The following is a 27,587-nucleotide window of genomic DNA, read 5'->3' on the forward strand; positions in this document are numbered from 1 at the left end:
TTTTGCAGATCTCGAATTGCCAAACTGCCCAGAATCGGATCTCTTTTCTGATGCCAGCAGCATGGTGACAGCTAGCGACACGAGTTCCAAATACACTCACAGTAACTCGAGAATATCTGCGTATGTACTCTGCCCTCGCATCAGCTTTTCAATGGCCTGGTTCAGGTGGGAAGGTTGGGAATTATGTTTGCACAAATGGAGGTTGTGCCTGGTTCTCTTGCAGATCCCATTTATTTGATCATCTGCATTAGGGCTTTGATCACCAAGCAGGCCACAAAGTACAGTGGTGCCCCGCAAGACGAATGCCTCGCAAGACGGAAAACTCGCTAGACGAAAGAGTTTTCCGTTTTGGGGTTGCTTCGCAAAACGAATTTCCTATGGGCTTGCTTCGCAAGACGACAACGTCTTGCGAGTTCCTGCTGGTTTTTTTCCTTCCCCCCTTTTTTCTAAGCCGCTAAGCCGCTTATCAGCTGATCCGATCAGCAGATAAGCCGCTAAAAGCAGCTAAAAGCTGCTAATAGCGCTAATCCGTCAATGGGCTTGCTTCGCAAGACGAAAAAACCGCTAGACGAAGAGAATCACAGAACGGATTCTGTTTGTCTTGCGAGGCACCACTGTAATTGCTTCATCCATGCAACATTTTAACCTGAATGGTTGCCTAATTTCACCTGTAAGGAACATTGTTTTACAGAAGTGTATGTGTAATTTCAGTGTTACATCTCTCTTCGTGTTTTATGTGTCGTGCTGATAACAACCAAGTACACGCACTCTGTGTGAAAGTATTGCTGTTAGGTGGTACTGAGTTTATTATAGAGTCTGACTATTTACTTGGGTTGTATGGTTAAACACATGCTCCCCACTTGCAGACCTGTGGTGCCCTAATAGTAGTAGTAGTAGTAGTAGTAATAATAATAATAATTTATTTATACCCCACCCATCTGGTTGGGCTTCCCCAACCACTCTGGGCAGCTTCCAACAAAATATTAAAATACAGTAATGCATCAAACATTAAAAGCTTCCCTAAACAGGGCTGCCTTCAGATGTCTTCTAAAAGTCTGGTAGTTGTTGTTCTCTTTGACATCTGGTGGGAGGGTGTTCCACAGGGCGGGTGCCACTACCGAGAAGGCCCTCTTCTTGGTTCCCTGTAACTTGGCTTCTCGCAGTGAGGGAACCGCCAGAAGGCCCTCGGCTCTGGACCTCAGTGTCCGGGTAGAACGATGGGGGTGGAGACGCTCCTTCAGGTATACTGGACCGAGGCCATTTAGGGCTTTCAAGGTCAGCACCAACACTTTGAATTTTGCTCGGAAACGTACTGGGAGCCAAAGTAGGTCTTTCAAGACCGGTATTATGTGGTCTCAGCGGCTGCTCCCAGTCACCGGTCTAGCTTCCGCATTGTGGATTAGTTGTAGTTTCCATGTCACCTTCAAAGGAGCCCCACATAAATACATAAGATGGGTGGGTCATCATTGCTCTCTCTTGCACAGATTTCAATGATCCTGCCTTTCTTTGTACCCCAGACGTTGAATCTTCAGTGGTGGTGGGAAAATAGAGGGATAGGTAAATAGCAACAAGAGGTTGAAACTAAAAGCTAGTTCTCACGTAAGCAGTAAAACTGTCTTGTCCAGGGTTTTCCAAAATGGAGTCTCCAGGTGTTTTTGGACTACAACTCCCATCATCCCTAGCTAGTAGGACCAGTGGACAGGGATGATGGGAATTTGGTAGCTGGAGACCAAAGTTTGGGAAACTCTGGTTGAGGCTGTACCACTTCAGCCTGCCTGTACCACCCATTTGCTAAAACCAGTATTCCTTCACATAAAAAAACTAGCACATCCAGACTACAGGTTCTAGCTTCTTCCTAAAATGCTAGCCTTCCGCAGTACATGTGGAGGTATTGACAACAAAACCAAGCTCTCCTCAATCTGCCTTTCGATTTATGGTTTCCCTCTTATCTCCTCCTCGTAAAACAGATTTTTTTTTCCAAATTTGGGTCCATAGCTGTTGTTGGACTACAACTCCCATCATCCATGACCATAGGTCCTGCTAGCTAGGGATGATGGGAGTTGTAGTCCCAAAAAAACAGCCGGGGACCCAAGTTTGAGGAGAAAAATCCGCCCCCAAAGAACTCCAACTTCACTGTTGTGTATAGATGTCTCATGGCATTTCATCTATTGTAGACGCTCGTCAAAGAACCGTCGCAAGGCAGAGCGTAAGAAACACAGTCTCAAGGAAGGGAGCCCCTTAGAGGATGTTGCACTCCTGGAAGTTTTAGGGGAAATAGTCCGGAGTATTGACAATCTAAAAGGTTAGTCACTGAGGTTCTTCGAACTTTGGATGTCGTCTGAAGGAAGAGGCTCGGAACCAATTCTTTAAAAGCCTGGTTTGGGGGGGGGAGTGGGGAACGGAACCCCCCACAAAGAGCAAGGAATTAACAATTTCTAGAGAGAGTTTCTAAATGCAGCGGCTCTGAATTATAGGCCGCCTTCATTAATGGATAAGCCTAAGTGACAGAATGACCAATAACAAAGTGAGTAATACAAAAATGCATGGATCCTGGATTACTGAGGCCAACGTTCATGTCGCTGCTGGAGAATTCTGATTTGAAGCTACTCTGAAGAGGTTAACAATGAAAACCTGACACAGGCTAGCTAACTTCGTGAAGAAGCCTGAATTTTGAGGTGTTGAACTTCTCTCTGTTATTGTTCTCAATATTCCCTGAAGATGAGCACCTCCAGCTTCTGACATGTCAGGACGTAGTCCTTGACAGTGGTACCTCGGGTTACATACGCTTCAGGTTACAGACTCCACTAACCCAGAAATAGTGCTTCAGGTTAAGAACTTTGCTTCAGGATGAGAACAGAAATTGTGCAGCGGTGGCACAGCGGCAGCAGGAAGCCCCATTATCTAAAGTGGTGCTTCAGGTTAAGAACAGTTTCAGGTTAAGAACAGACCTCCGGAATGAATTAAGTACTTAACCCGAGGTACCACTGTATGTTAAAATAATAGTGATACCCACGTCCCCCCCCTTTTTTTCTTGGTTTGCCTTCATCTCTAGAATACATTCCCAACATATTTAACTTATTAAGTAGACTTAGGAAAATATATTAAATGTTTGAAGTGCCAGAGCCATTGACATATTTGGCCTGAACATTAAAAGTTGTTTGCTTCTTACTGATCAATAAGGTACAAGGCAGTTTGCACTTCCTGCCTTCACATCTCATCGAGCAAAAGGCTCCTATTGTTGTTTCTTAAAAGGAAACCTGAATATTCAGGGATGGGGATTGGAATGTCCCTGAGGGAATAGGTCCTGCAGAGACCCCCAGACCCTTTTATTTTCCAGAGGAAAGGAATAGGTGCTTATTATGTGTGGGCCCAGGAGAGAGGGTGATTCTGTAGAATAAATAATAATAATATATTATTTATACCACGCCCATCTGGCTGGGTTTCCCCAGCCGTTCTGGGCAGCTTCCAACAGAATATTAAAATACAATAATCTATTAAACATTAAAAGCTTCCCTAAATCTTGTGGTACTTCCAGGCTGGCTTTGGAGGGCAAAGTAATGAAAGAATTTCAGTTTTGACTTATAATAATTGGGATGGGGGGCTTTAATTTCTTCCCAAGGTGAGATACACAGCCTTTTAAAACATCTCGTCCTCTTTGGCTATGACGGGCGAGCCCAGGAGTTGCAGCAAGCCTTTGAGGAAACCCTTCGCTTGGTGGAGCAATCCCTCCTTGAAATCTGGACACCAGATCTGCAGCAGATCCCAGCCAACCCGGTACAAATTTCACTGAGTAATCACTACCTTGCCTTGTCTGCTTTTGCTTATAGCACAAGGGGCTAAACGCTGTTGGCAGCCTTGTTGGTTCATTACTAAGACCGCAGCTAACCACTTTTCATTTTGAAGAAAAAAAGTAGTCACAGGGCAGCTAAAAAAGCCAATGCAATTCTGGGCTGCATCAATAGGAGTATAGCATCTAGATCAAGGGAAGTAATAGTGCCACTGTATTCTGCTCTGGTCAGACCTCACCTGGAGTACTGTGTCCAGTTCTGGGCACCACAGTTCAAGAAGGACACTGACAAACTGGAACGTGTCCAGAGGAGGGCAACCAAAATGGTCAAAGGCCTGGAAATGATGCCTTATGAGGAACGGCTAAGGGAGCTGGGCATGTTTAGCCTGGAGAAGAGGAGGTTAAGGGGTGATATGATAGCCATGTTCAAATATATAAAAGGATGTCACATAGAGGAGGGAGAAAGGTTGTTTTCTGCTGCTCCAGAGAAGCGGACACGGAGCAATGGATCCAAACTACAAGAAAGAAGATTCCACTTAAACATTAGGAAGAACTTCCTGACAGCAAGAGCTGTTCAACAGTGGAATTTGCTGCCAAGGAGTGTGGTGGAGTCTCCTACTTTGGAGGTCTTTAAGCAGAGGCTTGACAACCATATGTCAGGAGTGCTCTGATGGTGTTTCCTGCTTGGCAGGGGGTTGGACTCGATGGCCCTTGTCGTCTCTTCCAACTCTATGATTCTATGATTCTATTCTATGATCTGGCATGCTCTCCCAATTATCACGGTGCTGACAAGGACTACCCAGAGGGAGCAATTACCGTATTTTTCTGTGTATAAGATGCCCCCATGTGTAAGATGCCCCTTATTTTGGGGGACTCAAATTTAAGAAAATGGGAGGGAGGTGGCTTTTTTGTTGAGCTTTATTTTTTTTGGGGGGGGTTGCCAAAAATCACTCACCCACACGCAGCGGAAAATCAGCCTCTCGTCTGTCCCCTTGCCGGCAGAAGCTGCCAATCACCCACTGTATTGCCACAGCATCAGCTAATCAAAACCAGCCCTTGACGCACGCAGCAACCAATAACATGCCCGATAGCTGCTGACAGCCGTGGCAGCAACCAATCAAACGACCACCCTATGCACTATCCATGTATAAAACGACCCCCACTTTTTAGGGTAATTTCATTGTTAGACATAGACCTGATTGACATAGTGTTAAACCAAACGATGACTTTGAATGACTATATGAATATGCCGATTCGAAGAGAGGAGTCTGCCAGCAATTTGCTTCTTCCTGGTCATTTTTGTGCTGTGCTGTGCTACCCAGGGCTAAACCATGGTTTGGCTTGGCTTAGCATATAGTCTGAACCAGGGCTGTAACCCAGACCTGTTCTTGGGTTTATAGCTTGTGATCTGTCTGGAGGAGTCAAACCACGAACCTGGGTTCAGACATAATGTGGAGCAAAACCACAGCTTAGCCCTGGGTAGCATGGCAGCAGTAGGGCACACTAAACCATGGCTGGGCTTAGCATTGCATGTTTAGTGAGCCACAGACTAATTGCGCCACTTTCCAATCCTTGCAATTTTAGATCCTGGGTCCCAATTCAACTGCCAATAGCATAAGCGCGGCCTACAATCAGCAAAAGACAATGGCTCCAGCATCACAAGGTGGGTGAGAGAAATTATATGCTACACAAATCAATTGTTACTGTGATTGAATTCAGCATTTAATTTCTGTATACATATAGGTGAAAACCTGTTTGACTGGAAATCCTCTAATCCCAAAGGGTGGGGAGGAAGCTGCTTCTGATTTTGAAAGCTGAGGGAACATACTCTACACATGCTCAGAGGCACTATTCTTTATTTCTTCATATATTCCTGAGTTGGCTCCTAGCATTCAAAACTGGTTCCGGAGCCGATCCCCTACTGATTTGTGACTCATATTATGTTCTGTTTCTATAAAAATCCTAATAAGTAAATAAAACAATTCATACCATGTAATTTCATTATCTAAAATGCTTGGTTTTATTGGTATTTGTAATGAATATTTGATCATATGTAAACTACACAGAGTTTTTTGGTGATTAATCTTGATTAAATATGGTTACCATGAGGCAGAAACCATCTGTGCTGATCACAAAGCAATGAGATTAAAAACGGGAATGCCAGATTTTTATACTCTTCATTGATTCATTTTAAGTATGCCTCCAATAGCAGGTGGAATTGTAGGAATGATTTTCATTCTCACAAAGTTCCTTCTCTCCCCCCCCCTTTTCTTTTTTAAAAAAATGCTGTTGTGAGGTTTCGGCATTTGCATCTCCTTTCAGTTTCTGCAATCCCCATACTACATGTAAAATGCATTTGCTTCCCTGCTTATTTTTGTCAATAATTATTAGTATTGTCTTTTGTTTCCCCCCCTCTCTCCCAGATCCTGAATTCTTTATACCTCCCAAACTCAACAAAAGCATCCAGTGGAAACTGAACCTTCTCCAATAATCTGGACCCTGAAGCTGTTAGATGGACTGAGCGCCTGTATTTCTGTGTCTTCAGATTCTGAAATATGTGCCTTCTCCAGATCTTGCAGCTGATCATGTATCCTGAAGTGATAAGGGATTGGCAGGCCAAAGTCAGTGCTCACCAACCTTGTTACATAGCTCTGAATTATGGCCTGCCTTCCTCCCTCCTCTTTTCTCCTGCTGCTGAGTTCAGATGGATTACCTGGACAACCAAACACAAAAGCCTCTGCAAAACAAGCAGGCAACATCTGTTTATTTAAAATTGTTGGCTCAAAACAACATTTTTTTGCTCTTTGGTCCCTTTTTTGGCAGTGGATATCACAAAACGATATTTTAAAACTTGAAAGCAGAACGGCGCCTTAGTTGCATTGTGGTTTTCTAGGCTGAATGGCGACTTCTCTTTGTCTTTTAAGGACACCCAACTCAAACGCAAATACGGACATCGGTTACCCTGCATAGCAAAAGTGAAGCACCCACGGAACCAGATGCGCTTTGTAATTCCCCCAAGAGCACATCACTCCTGGTACAAACCACACCACAGCTGTATCAATTGAGTGTCTGATGGTGGATTTTCTAACCTTGAAATACCATGTTTTGACAACATATTTATAGGAGCTGCCCCTTTTTCTCAAAATCAAGGAGAAAGAGGGGCTAATAAAGTTTCATTGTCACCTTTTCCCATTCTGGGTCTCTGTATCTTTTGGTTCCTCTGTTCTTTGTGAACAAAGTTTAGTACCTGCATTTTGGAGGGGGCGGGAATTTCCATGCAAAAGCAGATGAATCAATGGCACACGTAATCCTTTTATGGAAAGATGTTTTCTAGTAGCAAAACTAAAATCTTACACTATGTATTTATTTGTGTGGTTTTTTAAAAAATTTAAAAATAATACTAATATTTTTATATTGCCTTCACAGTACTCAGGGTGGCATTCATGGGATTCCCTTGTGCTCTCTCATCCAGGCACAGCCTAGATCCAGGCTGGCGTAACTTCAGCAAATTGGCTGCATTATGTTCCCTCTGACTACACCTGGGGACACCTGTTTTGATTGGTGCCTAAAGGTAGTCCTTGTCTCCAGGTCCGTAATAAATGAAAAACATATACCGTATTGGCCTGTATATAAGCCACATTTCCCCCCCAAATTCCAACCGTGAAAAGTTAAAGTGAGGCTTATATTCGTGACCTTACGGTATGCAGTCAGGAGCGCAGGGCAAACAGTGCCCGGAGCGTGATGAAGTGGCGCCTGCCCCACACATTGTCCCCCGTCCTCTCCCCTAAGGCCAGGAAAGGAGAGAGCGTGGAAGGGGAAGAGCCGCTGCAACGCGGCGCGGCTCCCCCCCGCCCGCCCCCAACCAGTATGCAGCCAGGAGCAGTGAGGAATGGAGCAGCTTATATTCAGGTATTTCTTTCCTTCCCCCCACCTTCTAATTTTAAAGCTGTGGCTTATATTCAGGCCATTATGGTAATTCAATGAAATCAAAACATGAGGCGGGGGGCAGAATTATTAAAGGGACTTCTCTGAAGGTGGACAATTCTCTCTGCCCGCAATAAAAAGAAAAATATCTTACTGAAAAGAGCAAAGTATGCCTCAAGTTTTTAGTTAAGAGTAGGGCTTTTCACAACATAAATTCTGTGCATGCCTACTCAGAACCAAATTCCATTTAGTTCAATGGCATTTACTCCCAGGTAAGTGTGTGCGGGTGGCGCTGTGGTCTAAATCACTGAGCCTAGGGCTTGCCGATCAGAAGGTCGGTGGTTCAAATCCCCACGACGGAGTGAGCTCCCATTGCTCGATCCCTGCTCCTGCCAACCTAGCAGTTCGAAAGCACGCCAGTGCAAGTAGATAAATAGGTATCGCTCTGGCGGGAAGGTAAACGGCGTTTCCATGCGCTGCTCTGGTTCGCCAGAAGCGGCTTAGTCATTCTGGCCACATGTACGTCGGCTCCCTTGGCCAGTAAAGCGAGATGAGCACTGCAACCCCAGAGTCAGCCACGATTGGACCTAATGGTCAGGGGTCCCTTTACCTTTACCTAAGTGTGTGTATAGGATTGCAGTGTTGGATTATGCCTGATTGTGTGCGTGTGTAAATGCTGTATTGATATAGCAACTTTAAACTTTTGTTTGTTTCGCTCTGCACTGCTATTCTTGAGCTAGAAAAGGAGTAAGGCATCCCTGAAAGGAACACAACTTTTGACTAATTCACATTTAACACATTTTATAAGTGAAAAGGCTCGTCCTTTTCCCCAAGCAAAAATATTTGAAAGATGTTGGCTTAGCGGGCAGTGGTTTCATGCTCAACTCCATCACCGTTTGGAACGCAAGGCAAAAATAATTCCAGTTTTCCGTTTCTTCTATAAGACAGAAATCCAGCCCGATGCTACACTTGCTTCCTGAGAACGTGACATAACTCACGACTGGATCCAGCAGGAAGGCCTTACCTATGCGCAAATTTGCTGTGCCGCTTTGTGTCAAGAAATGGAAAACCACTTTGTTATAACTGCAGAGTGTTTACTATGGGCTTTTAATACAGGGAGAACGGAAAGTAAGTCCATTAGTGCTCACAGATCAAGTAACTTTTTGATGGGTACTAACTGAAAAGCGGGTGTGAGACTTCTTTAGCCTCTCTGCATCTAGCTTGAGGGGTGTGTCTGTGTGTGTGTATGTGTAAGAGTTTAATCAGTGGTGGGAGCTCAGAAACATTTCCTGTAGATGTAAAAAGGACCTCGTTCTTCATATTCTTTCCTATAAACCCAGAGCTGCTGGAAAGCCTTAAGGGAGGCTAAGATGGAGCCTCCGGTCCACACAGACGTTTTCCTCTCAGCGGCAGCTGATGAAATGGGATTGTCATTTGGGCACATTTTAATCAGCTCTCTCTGGAAGCGGTCAGCAAAGCCCTTAAGCATTGTACAGCCCCCACACAACAAGATGTTGCCCATCAGGTTCTTTTTGAGCGTGACATCGCACTTATTGAGGGAAGTCATGGTGAGGAGAGGCAGCCCCAGCTGCTGCGAGTTTATCAAGGACGGCTTGAAGAGTATTTCAGAGCACAGGAATCTCTCTTTGCCGATAATGATGGTTTGCCCGTCAGGAAGCTCATATTCCATCTCGTATTTCCTGGAAGGTGCTGTTGTCTCCTGTTGGAAGTCCACGGAAGTGAAGCAGTGGTTCTCTTTGATATCTTCCAGAATGTGCCAGTCTCTCTCTGTGAACAAGTTCACGGAGTCATTTAATAACTTCATGAGGTGTTGTGTGACATCGGACCCAGCATAGTCGACCCTTTCAGTAATGCTTGGCATGGTGTAGCCTTCATAGATGGGGACCACGTAGGAAACACCGTGACCACTCTCAACGACAAGACCCGACGTCTTGCCATAGGAATACATGGACAATCTAGATTGGTAAGCGATGTGCATGGCAGGAGTGCAAAAGCTCTCAAAGAGCATTTCTGCGTATTTTTCTCTGTTGGTGGTAGGGCTCAGGGGCGGATCTGATACTAGGACCGCGTGCTCCTCGGGCCGAATCTTCATCTCCTTCAGGAAAAGATATTCCCACATGTCTTGAACAGTATCCCAGTCCACTATGATCCCATGTCTCAAAGGGTTCACAAGCTTCAGGGGTATTCCTGCATCGCGAAGTTCTCGGCCGACGAAAGTCTCTTTCCTGTTGTCTCCCGTTTTTGCCGTCTCTTGGATATGCTTGCCCACAGTCGAGGAGACCACATGGCTTGGCTTAAGTTCCCCAGCAAACCCACACTTGCAGGAGCCAGTACCAATGTCTACGACGACAGCTCTGGTCTCCTTCACCACCATCCTTGGAGTTGCCTCCCCTTCATCTCTAGCCCTGGCTGAGCCAGGCTTCATAAGCGGCCCCCTCTTCAACGGCACGGAGCCAGAACTTGCACTTCCTCGGCTAGACATTTTCTGTCTCGTTTCTCATTTACGCCCATTCTCTAGGTGCTGGGCTCCATTTCAAACAGGTGCCAATGCCCACAGTGGGTTTCAGAACCTTGATGACACTGGCATTGTGCATTATGACATCATCCACCTTGCAGACGCAAGCAAGAAATGGTCATAATATGCGTCCGCACTGAAGGAATTTGTTAGAATTCCTGCTCCATGATTGCAGTCATGGGATCACATGACGGTGTATGTTTTGACTCCACGGAGTGGGAAGTGACGAAGACAGGATGTTTGTGTTACTGTGTTCCGTGAAGTGGGACTATTGTCCTTTGTTCTTTTTCTCTTTGCTGTCTGATGCTAGAGAGAGAGGGAGCCATGTTGCAGTGCTCCGTGTGTGTTTATATGTAAATAAAGTAGATTAGCCAAAATGCTGAGTTGCTGAGGTCTGTCACGCAAGCTGCGAAGACTCTGCGGATCCCTAAGTGTGCCGGTGTCTGTTGGCATCGGTCGCTGTGATGTTTGGGCAGAAGAAAGCTTTTGAAGCTCCCAAACGATTGACCAGGAGGGAGTGAACATGCCAGTCAGGCATGTGTCTCTACCAGGGTCCTACTCAAGAGTAGGACGAGCTCCTGGGGGTTTGCCAAAATAAACTAACAATTGCTGGTACTCTTGTTTGATTTGTAATTTATTGGGCATGTTGTAGATACGCTTTGTCGATGGTTCAGTATGAAAGTGAGCAAGCGTCTGGTATATTAGTTGTTAAGTGTTCTGGCTTACAGCTAACATCTGTGGAATAGCCTTAGGAATACAATGTGAAACTGTATACCTCAGAATACTCAGTTAACCCCCTCTTTAAGCATCTTGATCTCTTCTAGGATAACAGGAATATTGGAAAAAAGACCCAAAGGCCTTATCTGGCCCTTTCGGGTTACCAACATGGCCTTTAACAGGGGTTCAGGCTTACAGGATCTACTTGGTTCCCCCATGTCACACTAGAACTCCGAGGTCCAGCAAACAGAGACGAGGGCATAAGTGTGTCCCAGATGGATGGAAATACACTAATAATTCAGGAATGGGAACAGGCTGAGTCCAGGAATCTGAGATGGGTACTAGAAGCGAGTTTGTAAGTTCTTCCATACAAAAATCTGCTTCCCTCACCAAGCATTTTGTTAGCCACCTAATTTTGCAGGCTGGGTGAAATTATTTTTAGTCGTTAGATAATTAGGAGTCAACCCCTTGGTGATCTACTGCAAATTTCTCAAAAGATGTACCAGTAGATCACCACCAGCCTAATACCCACTCCTGGACTACAGCATGTTTGCCATTCTACCTCTCATGAACCTCAGCCAGCATGTCCAATGATCAGGGAAGGTAGGAGTTGCAGTCAAACACCAGAAGGGCTGTAGGGTTTCCCCACCCACATTGAAAGCTTTTACCATTAAGTATGGTATCCTCCTGTATTGACTATCTAGGAAGAGCCTTTGGAGCTCTCTGTGGTAGTGGCACTGGCCCTTTCTGAAGGGTAGGTTTCAAAAGGGACTTCTGCTTGATGTTTAAAAGGTGTCCCTGCCAGTCATTTGATCTCCAAGAGAGATCTTGTTACAAAGTACTGAAGGGTAGGGCTAGGTGATATATCAATATATTATCCAAAACAAAGGCTGTCTTACTCATAGGCACTAGGGGTGTAGGGCACCCAGGCGCTGGGCTCTCAGGGGCGCCAGGCCGAGAGTCCGGGGTCTGAGAGTTGAGTCCGGGGAAGAGCCCACCTGTCCGTCCGAGCGCAGCGGCAGGCTCTTCTGCTGTGGGCGGCTCTGCGCCGCGAGTTTGGGGGCAACCAAGCCCTCCTGCGCGCCTGGGACTAGCGACCTGGAGGGAGGGGGCACCGGGCGGATCTCTGCACCTCGCTGCCACATGTGCTTAAGGCAGCCCTGTCCAAAACCAGTTTGGAATCCGTATTGCGATATCGGTTTCATAATTTTTGACCTGGCAATGTATCGCGAATCATGATGTATTTGTGTGTGCTATGCAAAAATCACAATGTGGGGAAAACCGTGAAGCCAGCCAATGTTTCTCTTGATTCCTGCAGTTCGTTAACTCTTCTCTGCCTCATGCAGTGAGCAGTGAATCACAAGAGCAGGCGCCGCCAAAAATCACAATGCAGGGAAAACCGTGAAGCCAGCCAGTGTCTCTACACAGCTCCATCCTTTTTTCAGACATGGTGATCTATTGATATATCACGATGTTTAGATGGTGATATATCACGATGTTGAAAACCAGATTACCACCCAGCCCTATTGAAGGGGAAGAGATTTTGGTCACAAGATAAAACCCAGTTTGATTCCCATCCAGCCCCACCCGCTCCAAAAGATAAATGCCCTTTAGAAAGGGTTTGAGGCTACTCCTTTTGGTTCCACCTACCCAAGAACATCATGCGCTACCAGAGACATCACAAACCACCTCCACAATCTGTCGCACTAAAGCAGACCCGGCCATTCTAAATAGTTGCACCTTTGTGGGCAATTTAATAAGCAACTTGGTATGGACTTTAAATTAAAATGAGCATGTCAACTTTGGGATCCGGTTAACCCAACAATCAGTAAAACGTAGAAAGCGGATCAGAAGAGCGGTTCTTCATCTTATTTTGGCCAATGTTCCTTCAGGTGCTCCTTTAACTGGGGGATATTTGGTTGCTGCCGTTTGCACACGTGACACTTCAGAGGCAGGTTCAAGAGTTTGGCAACGTCCTTGTCTACAGTTACTCTCCCTTTCTTCTTCACCATTGCAATCAGATCTGGAAATTGGGGTGGGGGAGAGGAGAGACAGACATGTTTTATTTGAGATTACAGGTTCGGCCACATCTGTTTTGTTAAAAGTTAGGAAACGTGTGCCAACGCTTAGCTCTGCTCCTTGTGTGAATGGGAGGGAAGTGATTCCCTCTTATGACATTCTGCTGGTGGAAACAGCTGCTTGATTGTTATAAGAATTTAAGGTCTCAAATATATAAATTACCGTATTTTTCGCTCTATAACATGCACCCGACCATAACACGCACGTAGTTTTTAGAGGAGGAAAATCCGTAGGCATGCCACCCGTAGGCATTCCCTCCATAACACTCACAGACATTTCCCCTTACTTTTTAGGAGGAAAAAAGTGAGTGTTATGGTGCAAAAAATACGGTAAATGTTCATAAATTTACAAGGCAAACCACATGCATAAGTATGTGTCGGGGAACTGCCATCGGAGCCAGAGGGAGAGGGAGGGCTCCAGAGGGATTCCGGAGAGCGTCCCGGGAGGGAGAGAAGCAGCACATCTTCTGGGGAAGGAAATCAGCGTAGCACCAGGGGAAAAGGGGGGCAGATGGGGGAATCGGCGAGGTGGCTCCATGACTCTTCGCCAGAGACCAGCGGGGAGAGCACGGGTCCTCCGCTGCCCACACCCTCCCTGCGCAGAAGGCTTCCGCACAGGGAGGCTAGGCGGAGACTAGGCGTCAAAGAGCTTCTTTGCTGGAAGAAGTTCAAGAAACGCCCACTGACGGATTCTGCCAGCGATTGAGACAGTCACGGGCGTGTGGCTGTCCAGACAGAAAGGGTTCACTCAGGCAACCCACCCAGGTGTGGCGCCGATTTACGCATGAGCAACCCCTAGAACCATTACAGTATGTAAACGTGTCTGAAATAGTACAGGAGAACAATCCTGAAACCATTTTGACTCTCCGAAATTGACCTCAAATGTTTCTCTGCAAGGAGGAAGGAAATGGGAAAAACTCTCCTCCATTGTCTTTTGCTTACTTGTCTTTAGGGCATCTTTGTGTGTGAATAGGGTGAGCCTGTGACCTGGATTCAGGAATTAAAGTATTTACCATCACTAAAGACGGCCAGGCTGCCCAAGTAAGCAATCAGTGACCATTATCAGGTATCCTGACAAACAGGATTTCTGTTGTAGACCGCCTCATTCTGTGATGTATGTATGTTGTTTTGGGGGTGGTCTTGAACTACAGGGTGGGCAATTTCAAAAGTCTAGATAAGGGCTTGCATACCTTTGTTCTGGGTTCCTCCTCCCTCCTGCATATGGTGAGAGAGGACAGTGTTGCAAGTTTAATAAAGATCAGGCTTACTAGCTGCTTTGCTTCCCAATATTCTCTGGTTGGCCTCTGTTATTTTCTCCTACCGATAGGGAACCCACTTAAGGACTCTATAAGGGCTCTTGGATACCCCATAAGGGAAAAGGAGCAGATTTTGTTTACATCACTATATGTCTAAATATATCTGTTGCCAGTCCCATTGCATTCTCATGCATCGCTTCCCAAACATGATACAGTGGTGCCTCGCAAGACGGAAAACCCGCTAGACGAAAGGGTTTTCCGTTTTTGAGCTGCTTCGCAAGACGATTTTCCCTATGGGCTTGCTTTGCAAGATGAAAACGTCTTGCAAGTGTTCCAATTTTTTTTCGCTCCCCCCCCCTTTTCTAAGCCGCTAAGCCGCTAATAGCCTTTTAGCCGCTAATCCGCTAAGCCTTTAATAGCCGCTAAGCCTTTAATAGCTGCTAAACTGCTAATAGCGCTAATCCGCTAAGCCGCTAATAGGGTTGCTTCGCAAGACGAAAAAACCGCTAGACGAAGAGACTCGCGGAACGGATTAATTTCGTCTTGCGAGGCACCACTGTACTGGGAAGATACATTTTGCCCTTGAAATAAAATTGGAGGAAAACAGCATTCTAAACCTCAGACCTGAACATGTTTGCTTTGGGCACATGAAAGGATATGCATCACTCTCCATTGGAAAGAGGCGTGTGACCAGAGCACTAACTCACACAGAGACACAAAAGGAAACCTCTGAGGATGGGGTAATCTGCAATGATCCGGCCAACATCTGATGCAAAGACACAGCAGAATTCTCAGCAGCAGTGGAGGTGGATTGGGGGGGGGGGGAGCAAGACCAGGGGAGTGAATCCGTTGCAACTGGCATATTAACTTTGAGACTAGGTGGCTCAGCTTCTAGCGACTGAGATCTCTGCATTAGAACAGTCCCTCCCCTGGCTCCATGTTATTATAGCAACTCTCATTTACGGGAAACTAAGCTGTATACATTAGTGGCCACACAGATGCTGCTTTAAGCTGCTCCATATGCCAGCTGTCTCAACACGGTGATTTGCTCAAATGCTGTGGGTCAAGCAATTTTCTCCATGCGGCAGCAGACTCTCTTTTGGGCTGTTTGTGGCCCACATCAGGTGATCATGGAATAACAGAACTGTAGAGTTGGGAGGGACCCCTAAGGGTCATCTAGTCCAACCTCCTGCAATACAGAAATCTTTTGCCCAGTGTGGGACTCAAACCCACAATCCTGAGATCAAGAGTCTCATATTCTACTAACTGAGCTATTCCCATTTCATAGCTTCTATATCCAAGATGCCAGTGTGTCTTATATTGGAAAACAATGGTGGAAAGTTCTGGCATCCTGTTTCACAGCCAGGGGGTGACAGAATAATTCCTAGGGGAATCTCTACACCCCAAACGAGGTTTAATAATAGCTTCCTCTCCCAGGTGTAGCCTGCAAGTCTGGGGCGGGTTACTTGGGGTACTGACTGATTTTTAACAGCTAATTCTCAGCACCCCCACCAAGCTACACTACTTATTACATGCCTTTTTTATCCTGCTCCCAAGATGGAAAAGATCAGACACCCTCCCACCTGCTTAATCTGCATGTGAAAGATGTGGTCATGGCTAGGTTTCTTGGAGAAAACAAGACAGACAAATAAACAGACACTCACAAATAAAGAGTAATTTTAGAAGAGATGGCTCAGGTTGTTTTTTTTTTTTACCTTTGGAGTCTATGAAGTACTCTGTTGTAAAAGAGTTCCAGTGCTTCTTGGTTTTGAAGCACGTGGAATCAAAATCTTGGCTGATGACATGAAGATGCAGCTGGCTGAGAAAGCAACACAACAAGGATGTGTGTTATATGTTGCTGTAATAGGTAATGAACGAATTATTAAAGGTGGCCTTTCCTTTTAACAAAAGGTAGGAAATTTGTTTACAGCATCTCATACTTACATATTTCAAAAAGCACCTATAAACTGAGGTTTTGGTATTCCACAAACTGATTTAGCCAATTAACAAACAAGTTAATCTGGTTATAAAACAAGATTACTTCTCAACTGAAAAATAAACAAATCCTTAATTGGCCAACAGACCTAATGATTACAATTAAGCACTTTTAGAGCTTGCCGTAATGTGCAGAATGCCTTATGGCAAGCAAACTTTAATTATGCTGTATGTTGTCACTGCGGCCTTCTGAAATAAGTCACTTCTACTCCCACTTCACAAATTTAGAAGAGAAATAGAGAAGCCGTGAGTGGGCTAAATCTGGCCTGTAAACTCGTGGAATGTGCTGCGTCCAAAATAGCAGCAGTGGCAGAAACACAGCTTTGGCACAAGCGTTCTCAAGGGTTGACAAACTCTGGCGTGTCGCCGGAGCCAACCATTATTTTTCGTCGTTTGCTGCTTCCTTACTGTGGACATATGTGGGACAAAGTAAGAAACCAGCCATGTGCTACCCAACCCCTCTGCTATGCACCAAATCTGCAGGAGGGAGCAAGCGTCCACAGGGGAGGCAGGCATTCTCTCCAGTGGGCACCCGGCAGAGCGTGCTGGGCACCTGCCAGTTGCCAGAATTAAATTTACAGAATGGGATTTAACTAAGTTGCTGGGTGCGAGGAACAAAGTCCACTTGCCATGGGATTCCCTCCTCCTTTACCTCCCCCCTTGCGCCCTCTAAATCTGCTCTTGAGGGTTGGGGGAAACCCTGGGAGAAGATGGAGAAGTCACCTTGTGAGATGGACCTTGCTCATCGCTTGCAGGCTCCACTCTGCTGAATTCCACCCACAGTTGTCTCCAGGGTCTGTGCCTGGGGAGCCCTGGTGTTCATGGCTGTGTACTACCCCCAGTGAATACAAGCTGCAAGGCAGCATGAAAGAGCGCTCTTTCGTTCCTGTCCTGCTTTCAGGCTTCCCAAAGGCATCTAGTCAGCCCCTGTGAGACCAGGATGCTGGACCAGATGGGTGGCAGGGGCGGGTCAGCAATAACTTACACGGCATCAGGGAACTTAACTCTTTATTCAAGGAAAGCCAGGCCAACTCAGTAAGCCAGGCCTAATGAGCCCAGCAACTCGTACCAGTAGATCTTGCCCCTATGAGGCAGTTGTGGGGACTGAAGGTCCCCACTTTCCCATAGCTTAAGGTTACCAGACGTCCCCGTTTCCCAGGGACAGTCCCCGGATTTACAAATCAGTTCCCTGACAAAATCCACCCATTTAGCAGGAAGTTGAAAAGTGTCCCCAGATTCATTGAAAAAAATCTGGTAACCTTACCATAGTTCCCTAAATCTCCTGCTGCCCTGGGTCCTTCCCAAGTCTCTCTTTGCTCTACTCTCTTCATACCTCTCCTAGTACTGAGAGGAGCTGGTCACAGCAGGAGGGGGAGACCCCCTGGCTTCTTCAGCTGTCTGCCTTATCTCTGCCTCTTAGCTCCACCCCTCTCCAGCCTCTGCTTCTGGGCTGCTTTCTGGCACAGCCTCTTCCTGCTCACTAAACCCTGTTACCTCTTCAGCTTCCGACACCTCCTCCCCCCAGTCTGCTCTCTCTTCTCCCTCTGACCACTCCTTGTCATCCCACCACCAATCCCCTCATTCCAAGACTTCTTCCCTTGGGGATTCTCCAGGTGGTTCCTTCCACCACTCCTCTGCCTCCAGCCGGTCCATAACAATGGGCCTTCGCCCTGAACCAACAGGGCACAACCCGGTTCCAAACACAATTATGGATTACCTCATGCTGGGAATGGCATGGTAGCCCAGTCTGAAGTGCAAGCGGTCTTTTTCAGGGCACTGCTGGATGACCTTCTCTCCAAGGGCATGCATGTGCTCCAGAAGTTCGAGATGCTCCTGAGTTACTTTGTTCAAGGTAGAGATGGATTGCCACGGCAGCACTAACCAGTGATAGCGAGCTTTCGGATACTTGTCCTTGATAACTACAGCCTTTTCATCCTTGTAGACCTAGCAAAGAAACACAGAAGTCCTACGGTCTTGCACTGATTTTGCTATCACGGAGCACATATATATCCTCAGGCACCACGGTGACCCAAGTTAGGAATGAGATCCTTACCTGCATATCTGGGTTTTGCATGGAAACCTTCAGACCTTGAGCCCAGTACTCCAAACATGCCTATAGGACAAAACACAGGAACTCTGATAAAATAAGTCTGGAAACGTTCAATGGGACGCACTTCCTAGTTAAGTATGCTTAAGACTGCAGCCTGAAAGAGCCAAGTCACATAGCTAGAATAGCTGTAGGAGACACTTGTGGTTCTGATTGCATTCTGAAAGAGCACTGAATGCCAACATATTTGTAACTCTCAGGTCGTTCCTCGGAGCAACAGTAGTAGGCAAATAGCCCAAAATGCAGCAGTACTTTGATGAAGATTAGCAGAAACTCAGATGATGCGTTCTGTCTGCCCCCATTTCACGATGGCAGGGCCTTGGGTGCGGAACCTATGGCCCTCCACACATTGCTGGACTCCAGCTCCCATCAGTCCCAGGCAGGATAGCCAGTGGTCATGGGTGATGGAGGCTACAGTCCAATATATATCATTCGGAAGACTACAGGTTCACACACACAAACCTCGCCCTATCTGAATGTGTGACTGACAGGCAATCCCTGATCTAGTCGGGAACACCAATTACCCACAAACTGTGAGGTCTGGCAGCACTGTTCAATGTTCTACGCCTACCACACAAACCCAAAAGTCAAGCCCCAATATCAAGGTCTTGCACAGCCCTTGCCCCTACTAAGATCTACATTGCAGACACATCAACAGGGTTATTATACCAGTCTCAGTGTTATAGCTCCCCTCAAAGATTTATAGGAACTGCTTGGGCGAGGGTGCTGAGAAGCCTTTAATTCCACTACATTGAAGTGCAACTCCAAGGAGACAGCAGCAAATGACCATTGCACCAGTTTAAGTCTGTAATGTAGATAAGGCCCTAATGTTATCTCACCTACTGCTCAGGTCCTGCAGTGAAAGGAGAGCTTCACCGGCTTCACCCACCCACTTGTACTACCACAGGGGTTACCACTAATATTTCCTGGCTCACCTTTTTGTTGACAGAGCTTCCACCTGAAGAAACAGAACTACTGCTGTAGCTGGAATCGCAGGCTTGAGGGGCCATTTGCTCCATTTTTGCGTGTTTGCCTGGCATGCTTTCCATGCCACCAGTCTCAAGTTCATCCTGTGCTCTTTTCCCCCCTTTAGGCTCCACCGTCTCCTTACCACCACAAGCCCCCATTTCCTCCGAGAATTGCACGGTGTACGGGTACAGATTGTTGACGATATGGAGAATTTGCCCTGGCTTCAGTTTGATTTCCTGGTCCTTGCCAATATCCACTAGGTCAACGCTGGTTGGGTTGACTCCTATCTTTGGAGCAAAAGAAAATGCCAGAATTGGTGTTTTGCAACTGAACCAGAACTTTCACACCGCTAAATACCGCATCCATGGAAGGACATGTAGTATTTCCTACACACCCGAACGACTGACAACCTGGCCATTTTAGCAGTGGACCACAAGTGGGATGAACAAGTCTACTTTGTGGTAGGCGATCCAACACATTCGCTACAACAGTACAAAACTTTAGAAAGGAATATTGCGTTGGATCCCGTGATATGTTAACTTAAAGCAGTTCATGGAAATAAATTTGCCTGTTCCCTCTGCCCTGATGAATTCACCTGCCTAACGCCCCCCCCCCAAAGCCTCTATGGAAAGAAATGGGGCTCCTCCTGAACAATATGAAGTGGAGCATAATCTTCCCAATTTTGGGAACCCTCCCCTCCCTGCAGCAGCCCCCTGCGTCCCACCCTATTGTTCACAGGGCAGCCTTCTGGGGAGGCTTTTGCGGGGGGGGGGGGGCATAGGTGCCGGCAGTGGGAAGGTGTGGATCCTCAGCCTATAGACCTTCATCGACCTTCCTTCTATCGACTTCAGTCTTGAGTCTAGACTAAGATATCAGTCCTATACATATGTACCTGGGAGTAAGTCCCATGGAATGAGGCTTATTTCTCTGTTGATTGTATAGGATTGTACTGTAATCCTCTTACAAGGAACAAAGGGGGGGGTCAGATAAATTCAGCTTACTTTGGCTATTCCTCTCGGACGGGTATGAATTCTGGATGAAAGCCACTTTATGAAAAGGAAGCGGAGTGAAATACACTTCCGCCAAGCAGGGTAGGTCTTAGAAACTGGTTGGGCAAAGCAATAAAGCACTCTTGTTACCTATAAAGTCAGTGAAACGTTAGCACATAGTGAAATGTTTGCTCCATGTGACACGGGTTACTTCCACTCAACTGGAGACAGCGTTGCTGGATCTCAGTGCCAATAAAATCCAAAGGCAGACCAAGGTAATAAAGAGGCTCACAATTGATGGAAGAGGGGTGGGGGTGGGATATGTCCTTCCCAAGGTTCCTGGTTTCGCAATGTACGGAATATCGCTCTTTCAGAACGACTTCCTCATCACTGCTGGTGATTAGGGATGCTTCTAAAAAAGACCAATTTGATGAGATTTGGTTTCAATTGATTTATTATGTTAATAATAATGCAGAGATGGACCACCCAACTCATTTCCCATTGTAGAAAGGTTATGTTGGAACTGACTAATAGTCTGGGTACTTTTTCTTTTCTTTTCCTTATCTGCTCTTGACTGAGTCGTGTTATTTGCCGCATGCATTCTGTGTCTGCAGGCTGTACACTTTATATGAACTTTTACAAAATAACAAAACTATTTTTTTTTTAAAAAAGAGAGGTGGGGGGAGAACAGTCCATCTTTGGCTTTATTTTTAAACTCTGCCTCCTTCACTGAAGTCAACTCCTGGTCAGAGAACTAAGCCCCTCCCTGCAGCATCTAAAGATTGCCTCATCAACCTTTAGTCAGACCCAAACAAAACATAAAGAAAATTCTGCTAGCAGCCCCTCGCAGTCCACCCTTTTCCTGCAGCCAGAAAGAAGCAGCTTCCATTTTGCCCAGGTCTCCTTCCTTCAGGTCAAGTACCATATGGCTCCTTGCCACTATGGTTGCCTGGGCAATGACCCGGCACAGCTGTGAGAATGGCAGAGAAGTCTAAGCTGACAAAGAGGCCGGTTTCCGAAGGAGGAAGCAGCCGAGTTTTCTAAAGATAACTTAGCTAATAGGTGGGACTTAAAAGACATGGGTTGAATGCAAGTGAAGATGTTCAATCTGTTCCAAACCTGGCATAAAATTGTTTCGAAACAGGGCAATGAATAATGGAAGTCCCACCCCCTTTATTTTACTACACTTTGTTGGGAAAACAACACCATGTCTTTGATCAGCAGCAGATACACTGCCCTTCCCGCACTCAGCAGGACCATATGTAGCAACTGAAAATATCTCACATCTATCTCCAGTACCACGGAAATCCAGGAGATGAGCCTATATTTGCAAGCTTTGCATTATTCATTTCACTTCCATTTCTTTTTCCAAAGAATGCATCAACATGGGTTGTGGCAAAAGAGGGAACAGACAGAAAAGGGGGAAATAGGTACTCAGTGATGGGCTCATTACATATAATGCTTAGATCAGCCTTCGTCCACCTGGTGCCCCCTCCAGATGTTTTGGACTACAACTCCCATCTGCCCCAGCCAGCATGATGGGAGTTGTAGTCCAAAAACATAGGTTGGTGAGGACAGTGATAGCCCTTGACCTCTGAAAGTGCCGCCCAAAGCTCTTTTGGATTTCTGAGTGCAAAGCGAAGTTATGCTTTCAAAGCAGATGAATCTGGCGCAAACCGCGGGACACAAGCGTTTCTGCCCTTCCGCTTAAGCTTCATAAAGTGCTCTCAGCATTCCTGCGTGCGAAGGAAAGGACATACCTGTTTAACCTGGACATACCCTTTGTTGCAGTCTGCTTTTAGCTGTACTGAAAAGAAAAGTGACAGAGAGTGACGTTAGGCCTCCCCCCCCATGCCCCAACATTTTATGCTGAAGGGTATACTAACCAGAAAGGACTGGGGATGGAGGACAGGTTGATCAAAAAGAGCTAACACCTTAATTTAATTTTACTAAATTTAGAAAGTAAGCGGCAGGTGTCCATCAACTTATTCGTGAGCCGTGAAAATCAAGGCCTGCTCTACTAGCCTGGAAAATAAATTAAGCTCAGGAGTATATGACTCCACGAAGTGCGATCACACTTTACTGATGCCCAGCCTTTCACTCCAGCTGTTTCACATCTGTTCCGGAGGACTGAAGGACCCTCCAGAGCAGATCTGCCTGCTTTGAGATTTTGAAGGGCGCACAGGGAGAAGTGGAAGTACCACTGTAACACATGGAACCCTGGTCATGCGGCGCTGGATTCAACCCATCTCTCCGCCTCTCCCTATTTACTGGGGATGGCCCTTATAGTCTAGTGCCTGTTGCAGCAAAACACCCATTCTTGCTAAGCCTTTTTTTTTGGGGGGGGGGGAATGCCTTTTCCAAACTTTATCAGCGTACACACACTTCAGATTTCAGCTCCAGCCCACTCTGTCTAGAAGTTACGGATGCAAAATGTCAGTGTGCTGCTTCCCATATCAATCCAGACAGTAAATGTTGGTGAACTGATTGTGTTGCTCTGTAACAAAGGCAACCAGATCAAGCATTCTCTCGACTTACTTGCATTTTATAGCACAGGTTTGCTAACACATCCTGTGCGAAGAGCCAATGCAAGACAGACAACTGCAGGCTATAAATTAATAGGATGTTCAAAAAAGGGAAGACCTTTTTGCAACGTGCAGGTGGGGATCTAAACTTATAGAGAACAGGTGTATTATAAGCATTGCATTTTTATGACATTATTTAGTGGTATAGAGTATTGGCATCATTTCTCTTTTTGTGTCCGTTTGTTTTTCTGCCCACGGCATTTTTATCAACAGATGAGTTCTGGCACCTCATCATTTCCCAGGTTCAGTCCCCAATGTCTACACGTAGCGTTGGGAGAAACCAGTGACATTCCGGAGTCACTGCTAGTCTATGTAGATATTACTGAGCTAAATGGGTTAATGGTCTGACTCATAAAATTTCACAGTTGGAAGAGTTGTCTAGCCCAACCCCTGCATTGCAGGAGTCACAGATAATATTTTATTTCTGCAAGACACATACAGGAACCAGTTACAGATAGGTAGCCGTGTTGGTCTGCCATAGTCAAAATAAAAAAATTCCTTCCAGTAGCACCTTAAAGACCAACTAAGTTAGTTCTTGGTATGAGCTTTCGTGTGCATGCATTCTTCGTGTGTATCTGAAGAAGTGTGCATGCACACGAAAGCTCATACCAAGAACTAACTTAGTTGGTCTTTAAGGTGCTACTGGAAGGAATTTTTTTATTTTGACATACAGGAACCGTATTTCTATCAGCTGGCCTGGCACTGCGACTCTACAAACAAGTTTGTGACGGATTGACTTCTCCACCAACTCTGTGTGCCAAATCAGGTGCAGTTGGTGGAAAGGGGGAATCCAGCACCTCTGCCTCTTAGTCTTTATATGAAGTAACTTCCCGAGCTTCTATTTTGTTCTGCGAAATGTAGAGAATTTTGGAGGTTTTAATGTTACTTAGCATTAGTTCTTCAGAGTATTCAAAGTATTTCTTGTAGTGATCCATTTTGGTTTTCTCAATCTGATGTGGCAAACAGAGGGTTGTGTCACCTTCCTATTGCAGTTGTACCTTGGAAGTCGAATGGAATCCGTTCCAGAAGTCCGTTCCGCTTCCAAAACGTTCGGAAACCAAAGTGCGGCTTCTGATTGGCTGCAGGAAGCTCCTGCAGCCAATTGGAAGCCGCAGAAGCCCCGTCGGACGTTCAGGTTCCAAAGAACGTTCACAAACACTCACTTCCAGGTTTGCGGCATTTGGGAGCCAAAACATCCAGGGCGTTTGGGATCCAAGGTAGGACTGTATTAACAACAGCACAATCCTAACTGTGCCTACTATGAAATAAGTCGTAACATTTTGCAAGTGGGAGTTAGGACTGCAGCCCTAGGAAGTTTAGTAGAAGCTCTCGGTCTTTTAGCCTCTCCTTTAGCCCTATAGCAGCACCCCCTGCAAACTATTTAGCTTCAAATAACTTATGACGCTACACCAAAAAAAATCAATCCTAAGCATTTTTACTCAGGAGTGAGGACTACTGAGTTTAGCGGGAGTTACTCCCTGGCATGTTTAGGATTGCAACCTTCATCTCCACTTTACCTTGTCTTCGGGAACACTTCTTGTCTGTTATCTCCGTTTCGGGCCCACGCCCTAGCATCACCATTTCTAAATGTGGCAGTTTAATTCGCTGACAGGCTCTATCTTTGCTCACAAGCCAACACACACGCATTGTGCTCAGGGGAGAAAAGAAAGAAGGGAAAAATATAAATACTCAGTTTTACTAAGTGAATCTTAAATTCAGCTCGGGAACAAGCGAGCCACATGTTTCCCATAAAATCTATATTTTATTTTACAGTGCTCACTGGATAGTTCTTAATCTTGCATTCAGCGTAGCGGGTGCAAGCTTGTGGAACTCCCAGCTGAGATTAGACAGGCACCCTCCTTGCTGAACTTGACTAAGGCACATTACTGAGACTTTCTTGCTTAAGAGGGAATATTAAAGTAATGTTTTGTTCTGTGATGAATTGTTGTTGTTTTATCATCCCACTTCCTGTGGTTTGTTTTTATGCACACTGCTTAGAAATGCAAATAATTAAGCAGCATATAAATGTCTCAAACAAAAATAAAATATTTAGAATTCAATCTCTCTGCAGGTGGAAGAAAACCGGGACTTACAGAACACAAATACTTCGTCAGTGCAGAAATAGCATTAAGATACAGAATAGTTTCAAAAATTACATGCACAAGACCAATCAAACCTCAATTATTTACCTAAAAATGTCATATTAGAACTGGTAAGATTTAATTTCAGGTAAGTATGCTTAAGCTCCATAAACAAAAATCCTAAAAGGACAAGCACTTGACTAAACACATTGTAACAGTGTTGTTTATATATATATATATATATATATATATATATATATATATATATATATATATTTGCTTTCGTAGATTTTCGTAGATTTCGTAGATACTTGAATACAACCTGTAGAACAATCTCATTACTTTTAACATTTGCTACTTTAACACATTGATTAAGCCTCAGCTTTGAAGTATACCTGCAATTTCCAACTAGCAACCCACAAATTAGTTCTGGTCTCCTACAGGATAATTGCTTCAGAAGGAAGTTCCTTCAGGAGCAAGGTTGGGAATCCGCCTCTGACATGCATATTTAAGATTTTTGGTTGATGAGGCTCTAAGTTTCGCCTGCTACTATTAACCATGGCACAGGGCTATGTGCGTCAATACAAATGCTAAATGAATACAGTTAACCAGAAGTAACTGTTCATAGAAATTCAGCTATGATAATAGAAACAAACGAATTGTGACTGGAGTCCTAAACATGCCTACCATGGTTCAATGAGTCCTACTTCCAAGTAGACATGTTTACAAATGCACTGTCTATAGTTTCTCCCCTCCCCCCATAAGAAGATTCAGTTGTGAAACAGTTATTAATTTGCTTTCATTTTAACCGGGGCTCAGCCTGCAAAGCCCGTCAGAAATTGGGAGTAAGGGACAAGAACAAAATTAAATATTATTCTTAGGTTTTCCATTATAATTCCCAATTTCTTACTCAGTTCAGAAATGCAGATGAATCCTGAATAAGTAAATACAATGCCTTGTGCGCAAGTGGATATTTTGAACGGGAAGCAGTGTGCAGCAGCTTCTTTGTGTGATTCAAAATAAATGATTTGGGGTGGCCCAATGGTTACTGTCAGGGTGAGGGAGCACAGCTAGTTAACTCGTTCCTTTTCAATACGTGCAGGGAAAGAGGACGGCATCACACTTTACAGTGAGCTGCACACAAAATTGGTTTTAAACTAGATTATCGGCATACAGCCACTTATAGGGGACATGGAGGCTTCCTGGAGATATAGGCATATGATTTGGGGTGATTTCTGGAGTGTGGGTATGTTCAAATCCCAGTTCCTTCCTTCAGGTTATTGTTCTGCTTACCACTTACCCAATATTAGAGCTCTTAAGAACTCAGAAGGCCTGCATACTTTTTTGGCTGGCCTAATAAAAGTTATGGCTTTTGCAGCCTTGTTTCCATTTCCCAATAAATAAATTCCAAGGAGTTCAATGTGCAATGAACTTCAGCATGAAATAAATAGCTGCAGATCAGGAATTGTGGGTGGGTGGCTCTATAATAATAATAATAATAATAATAATAATAATAATAATAATAATAATAATAATTTATTATTTATACCCCACCCATCTGGCTGAGTTTCCCCAGCCACTCTGGGCGGCTCCCAATCAGTGTTAAAAACAGTACAGCGTTACATATTAAAAACTTCCCTGAACAGGGCTGCCTTCAGATGGGTAGAATGAGCCACTGCCTGAGTGCACACAAAAGGGTGTGCTGAATTTTCCAATTCCCAAAATGAGGAGTGCTAAATAAAGTTTTCACATGACTTGGGGATTCAAAAGGATTGGTTAAATTAATACAATTCAGTTTTGCTTGGCAAGTAGCATATTACCAAGTACTTGCCTGTTATATCATTTACATTATGTATTTTTATTATTATTTAGCATTGCCTGACAGCTTCAGAAGGTAACATTTAAACTCTTGGGTTCCCCCAAAGCAGTTTATGTGCTTCACCAAGCGTACTCTCTTAGGAAGCTAAATGCTGCCCGATCACAGAAATAACAGGTTTTAATTCCTCACACCCGAAAACGTATTTTTAAGACCCCCCCCCCCGCTGAAAAAAATTTGCAAAAATTAAGTTTCTGCCCCTAAAATGACACGCCCCACCCCCATACTAGCAGGGCAAAATGTGAGACAGGAAAAATGACAACAGATTGGGGCCATCTGGAGATGCTCGTCCTTTTTCCAGACTCCCTTCCCTTCCGACCTTCGGTACGTCGCCCGCCTCCCACAACGCACCCCAGCGGCCCCGCCCGGCCCCCGGCTCCTCCTTGCCCGCCGCCCGCCCGGCCCGCGCCTGAGCTTCCGCTCACCTCCACGCTGCCATCGCCGCCCGCCTCCGCCCGGACGCTGCCGTCCAATAGCCGCTGCCTTCGCTGCCCGGTAGCCAATCAAAGCCGCTCTTTCGATTCCGCGTGAGCTGGCTGGGAGGCGGACCCAGCAAGGAAGTTGCTCGCTCGATGGAGCTGGTCGTGAGCAGCTTTCAGTATGGGGTGGGGGGGTTGGGTGGGGTGGATTTCCCATGGGGTTTGGGGAGCACCCTAGGTATGGTGTGGACTGCATTGCACTAATATT

At 45.5% G+C, this 27,587-nt stretch overlaps 3 protein-coding genes across 7 annotated transcripts in view; 1 reads left to right on the top strand and 2 right to left on the bottom strand.

Moving 5' to 3' along the window:
* ELP1 (elongator acetyltransferase complex subunit 1) overlaps window positions 1–6,974 on the top strand; it is a 49,608-nt gene extending 42,634 nt beyond the window's left edge. Inside the window, exons 33-37 of the mRNA XM_083481667.1 lie at window positions 9–120; window positions 2,175–2,302; window positions 3,620–3,774; window positions 5,372–5,450; window positions 6,211–6,974. Coding sequence (XP_083337793.1) covers window positions 9–120; window positions 2,175–2,302; window positions 3,620–3,774; window positions 5,372–5,450; window positions 6,211–6,278 — 542 coding nt within the window. The 3' untranslated portion in view covers window positions 6,279–6,974. The remainder of the gene's footprint in view (window positions 1–8; window positions 121–2,174; window positions 2,303–3,619; window positions 3,775–5,371; window positions 5,451–6,210) is intronic.
* Window positions 6,975–8,495: 1,521 nt separating this feature from the next.
* On the bottom strand, window positions 8,496–10,619 carry ACTL7A (actin like 7A). Its single transcript, XM_083481911.1, has one exon. It carries the CDS (start codon window positions 10,212–10,214, stop codon window positions 8,988–8,990), a length of 1,227 nt encoding a protein of 408 aa, XP_083338037.1. The 5' UTR covers window positions 10,215–10,619; the 3' UTR covers window positions 8,496–8,987.
* Window positions 10,620–12,688: 2,069 nt separating this feature from the next.
* APTX (aprataxin) lies at window positions 12,689–27,409 on the bottom strand. 5 transcript variants are annotated; one of them, XM_083481935.1, is made up of 8 exons: window positions 27,326–27,409; window positions 24,461–24,594; window positions 22,119–22,165; window positions 19,336–19,656; window positions 18,347–18,406; window positions 18,011–18,237; window positions 16,014–16,117; window positions 12,689–12,987 (listed from the first exon to the last, which is right to left on the bottom strand). In XM_083481935.1, exons 1-8 carry the CDS (start codon window positions 27,337–27,339, stop codon window positions 12,833–12,835), a joined length of 1,062 nt encoding a protein of 353 aa, XP_083338061.1. In that variant the 5' UTR covers window positions 27,340–27,409; the 3' UTR covers window positions 12,689–12,832. The 5 variants fall into 5 exon arrangements, with proteins under 5 accessions (XP_083338061.1, XP_083338063.1, XP_083338062.1 ...); XM_083481937.1 differs by lacking the exon at window positions 27,326–27,409 and adding an exon at window positions 27,252–27,311; XM_083481936.1 differs by lacking the exon at window positions 27,326–27,409 and adding an exon at window positions 26,325–26,505.
* Window positions 27,410–27,587: the final 178 nt, after the last annotated feature.

This window comes from Podarcis liolepis, assembly GCF_965112155.1.
Source record: "Podarcis liolepis genome assembly, chromosome: 17".
Classification (NCBI taxonomy): domain Eukaryota; kingdom Metazoa; phylum Chordata; class Lepidosauria; order Squamata; family Lacertidae; genus Podarcis; species Podarcis liolepis.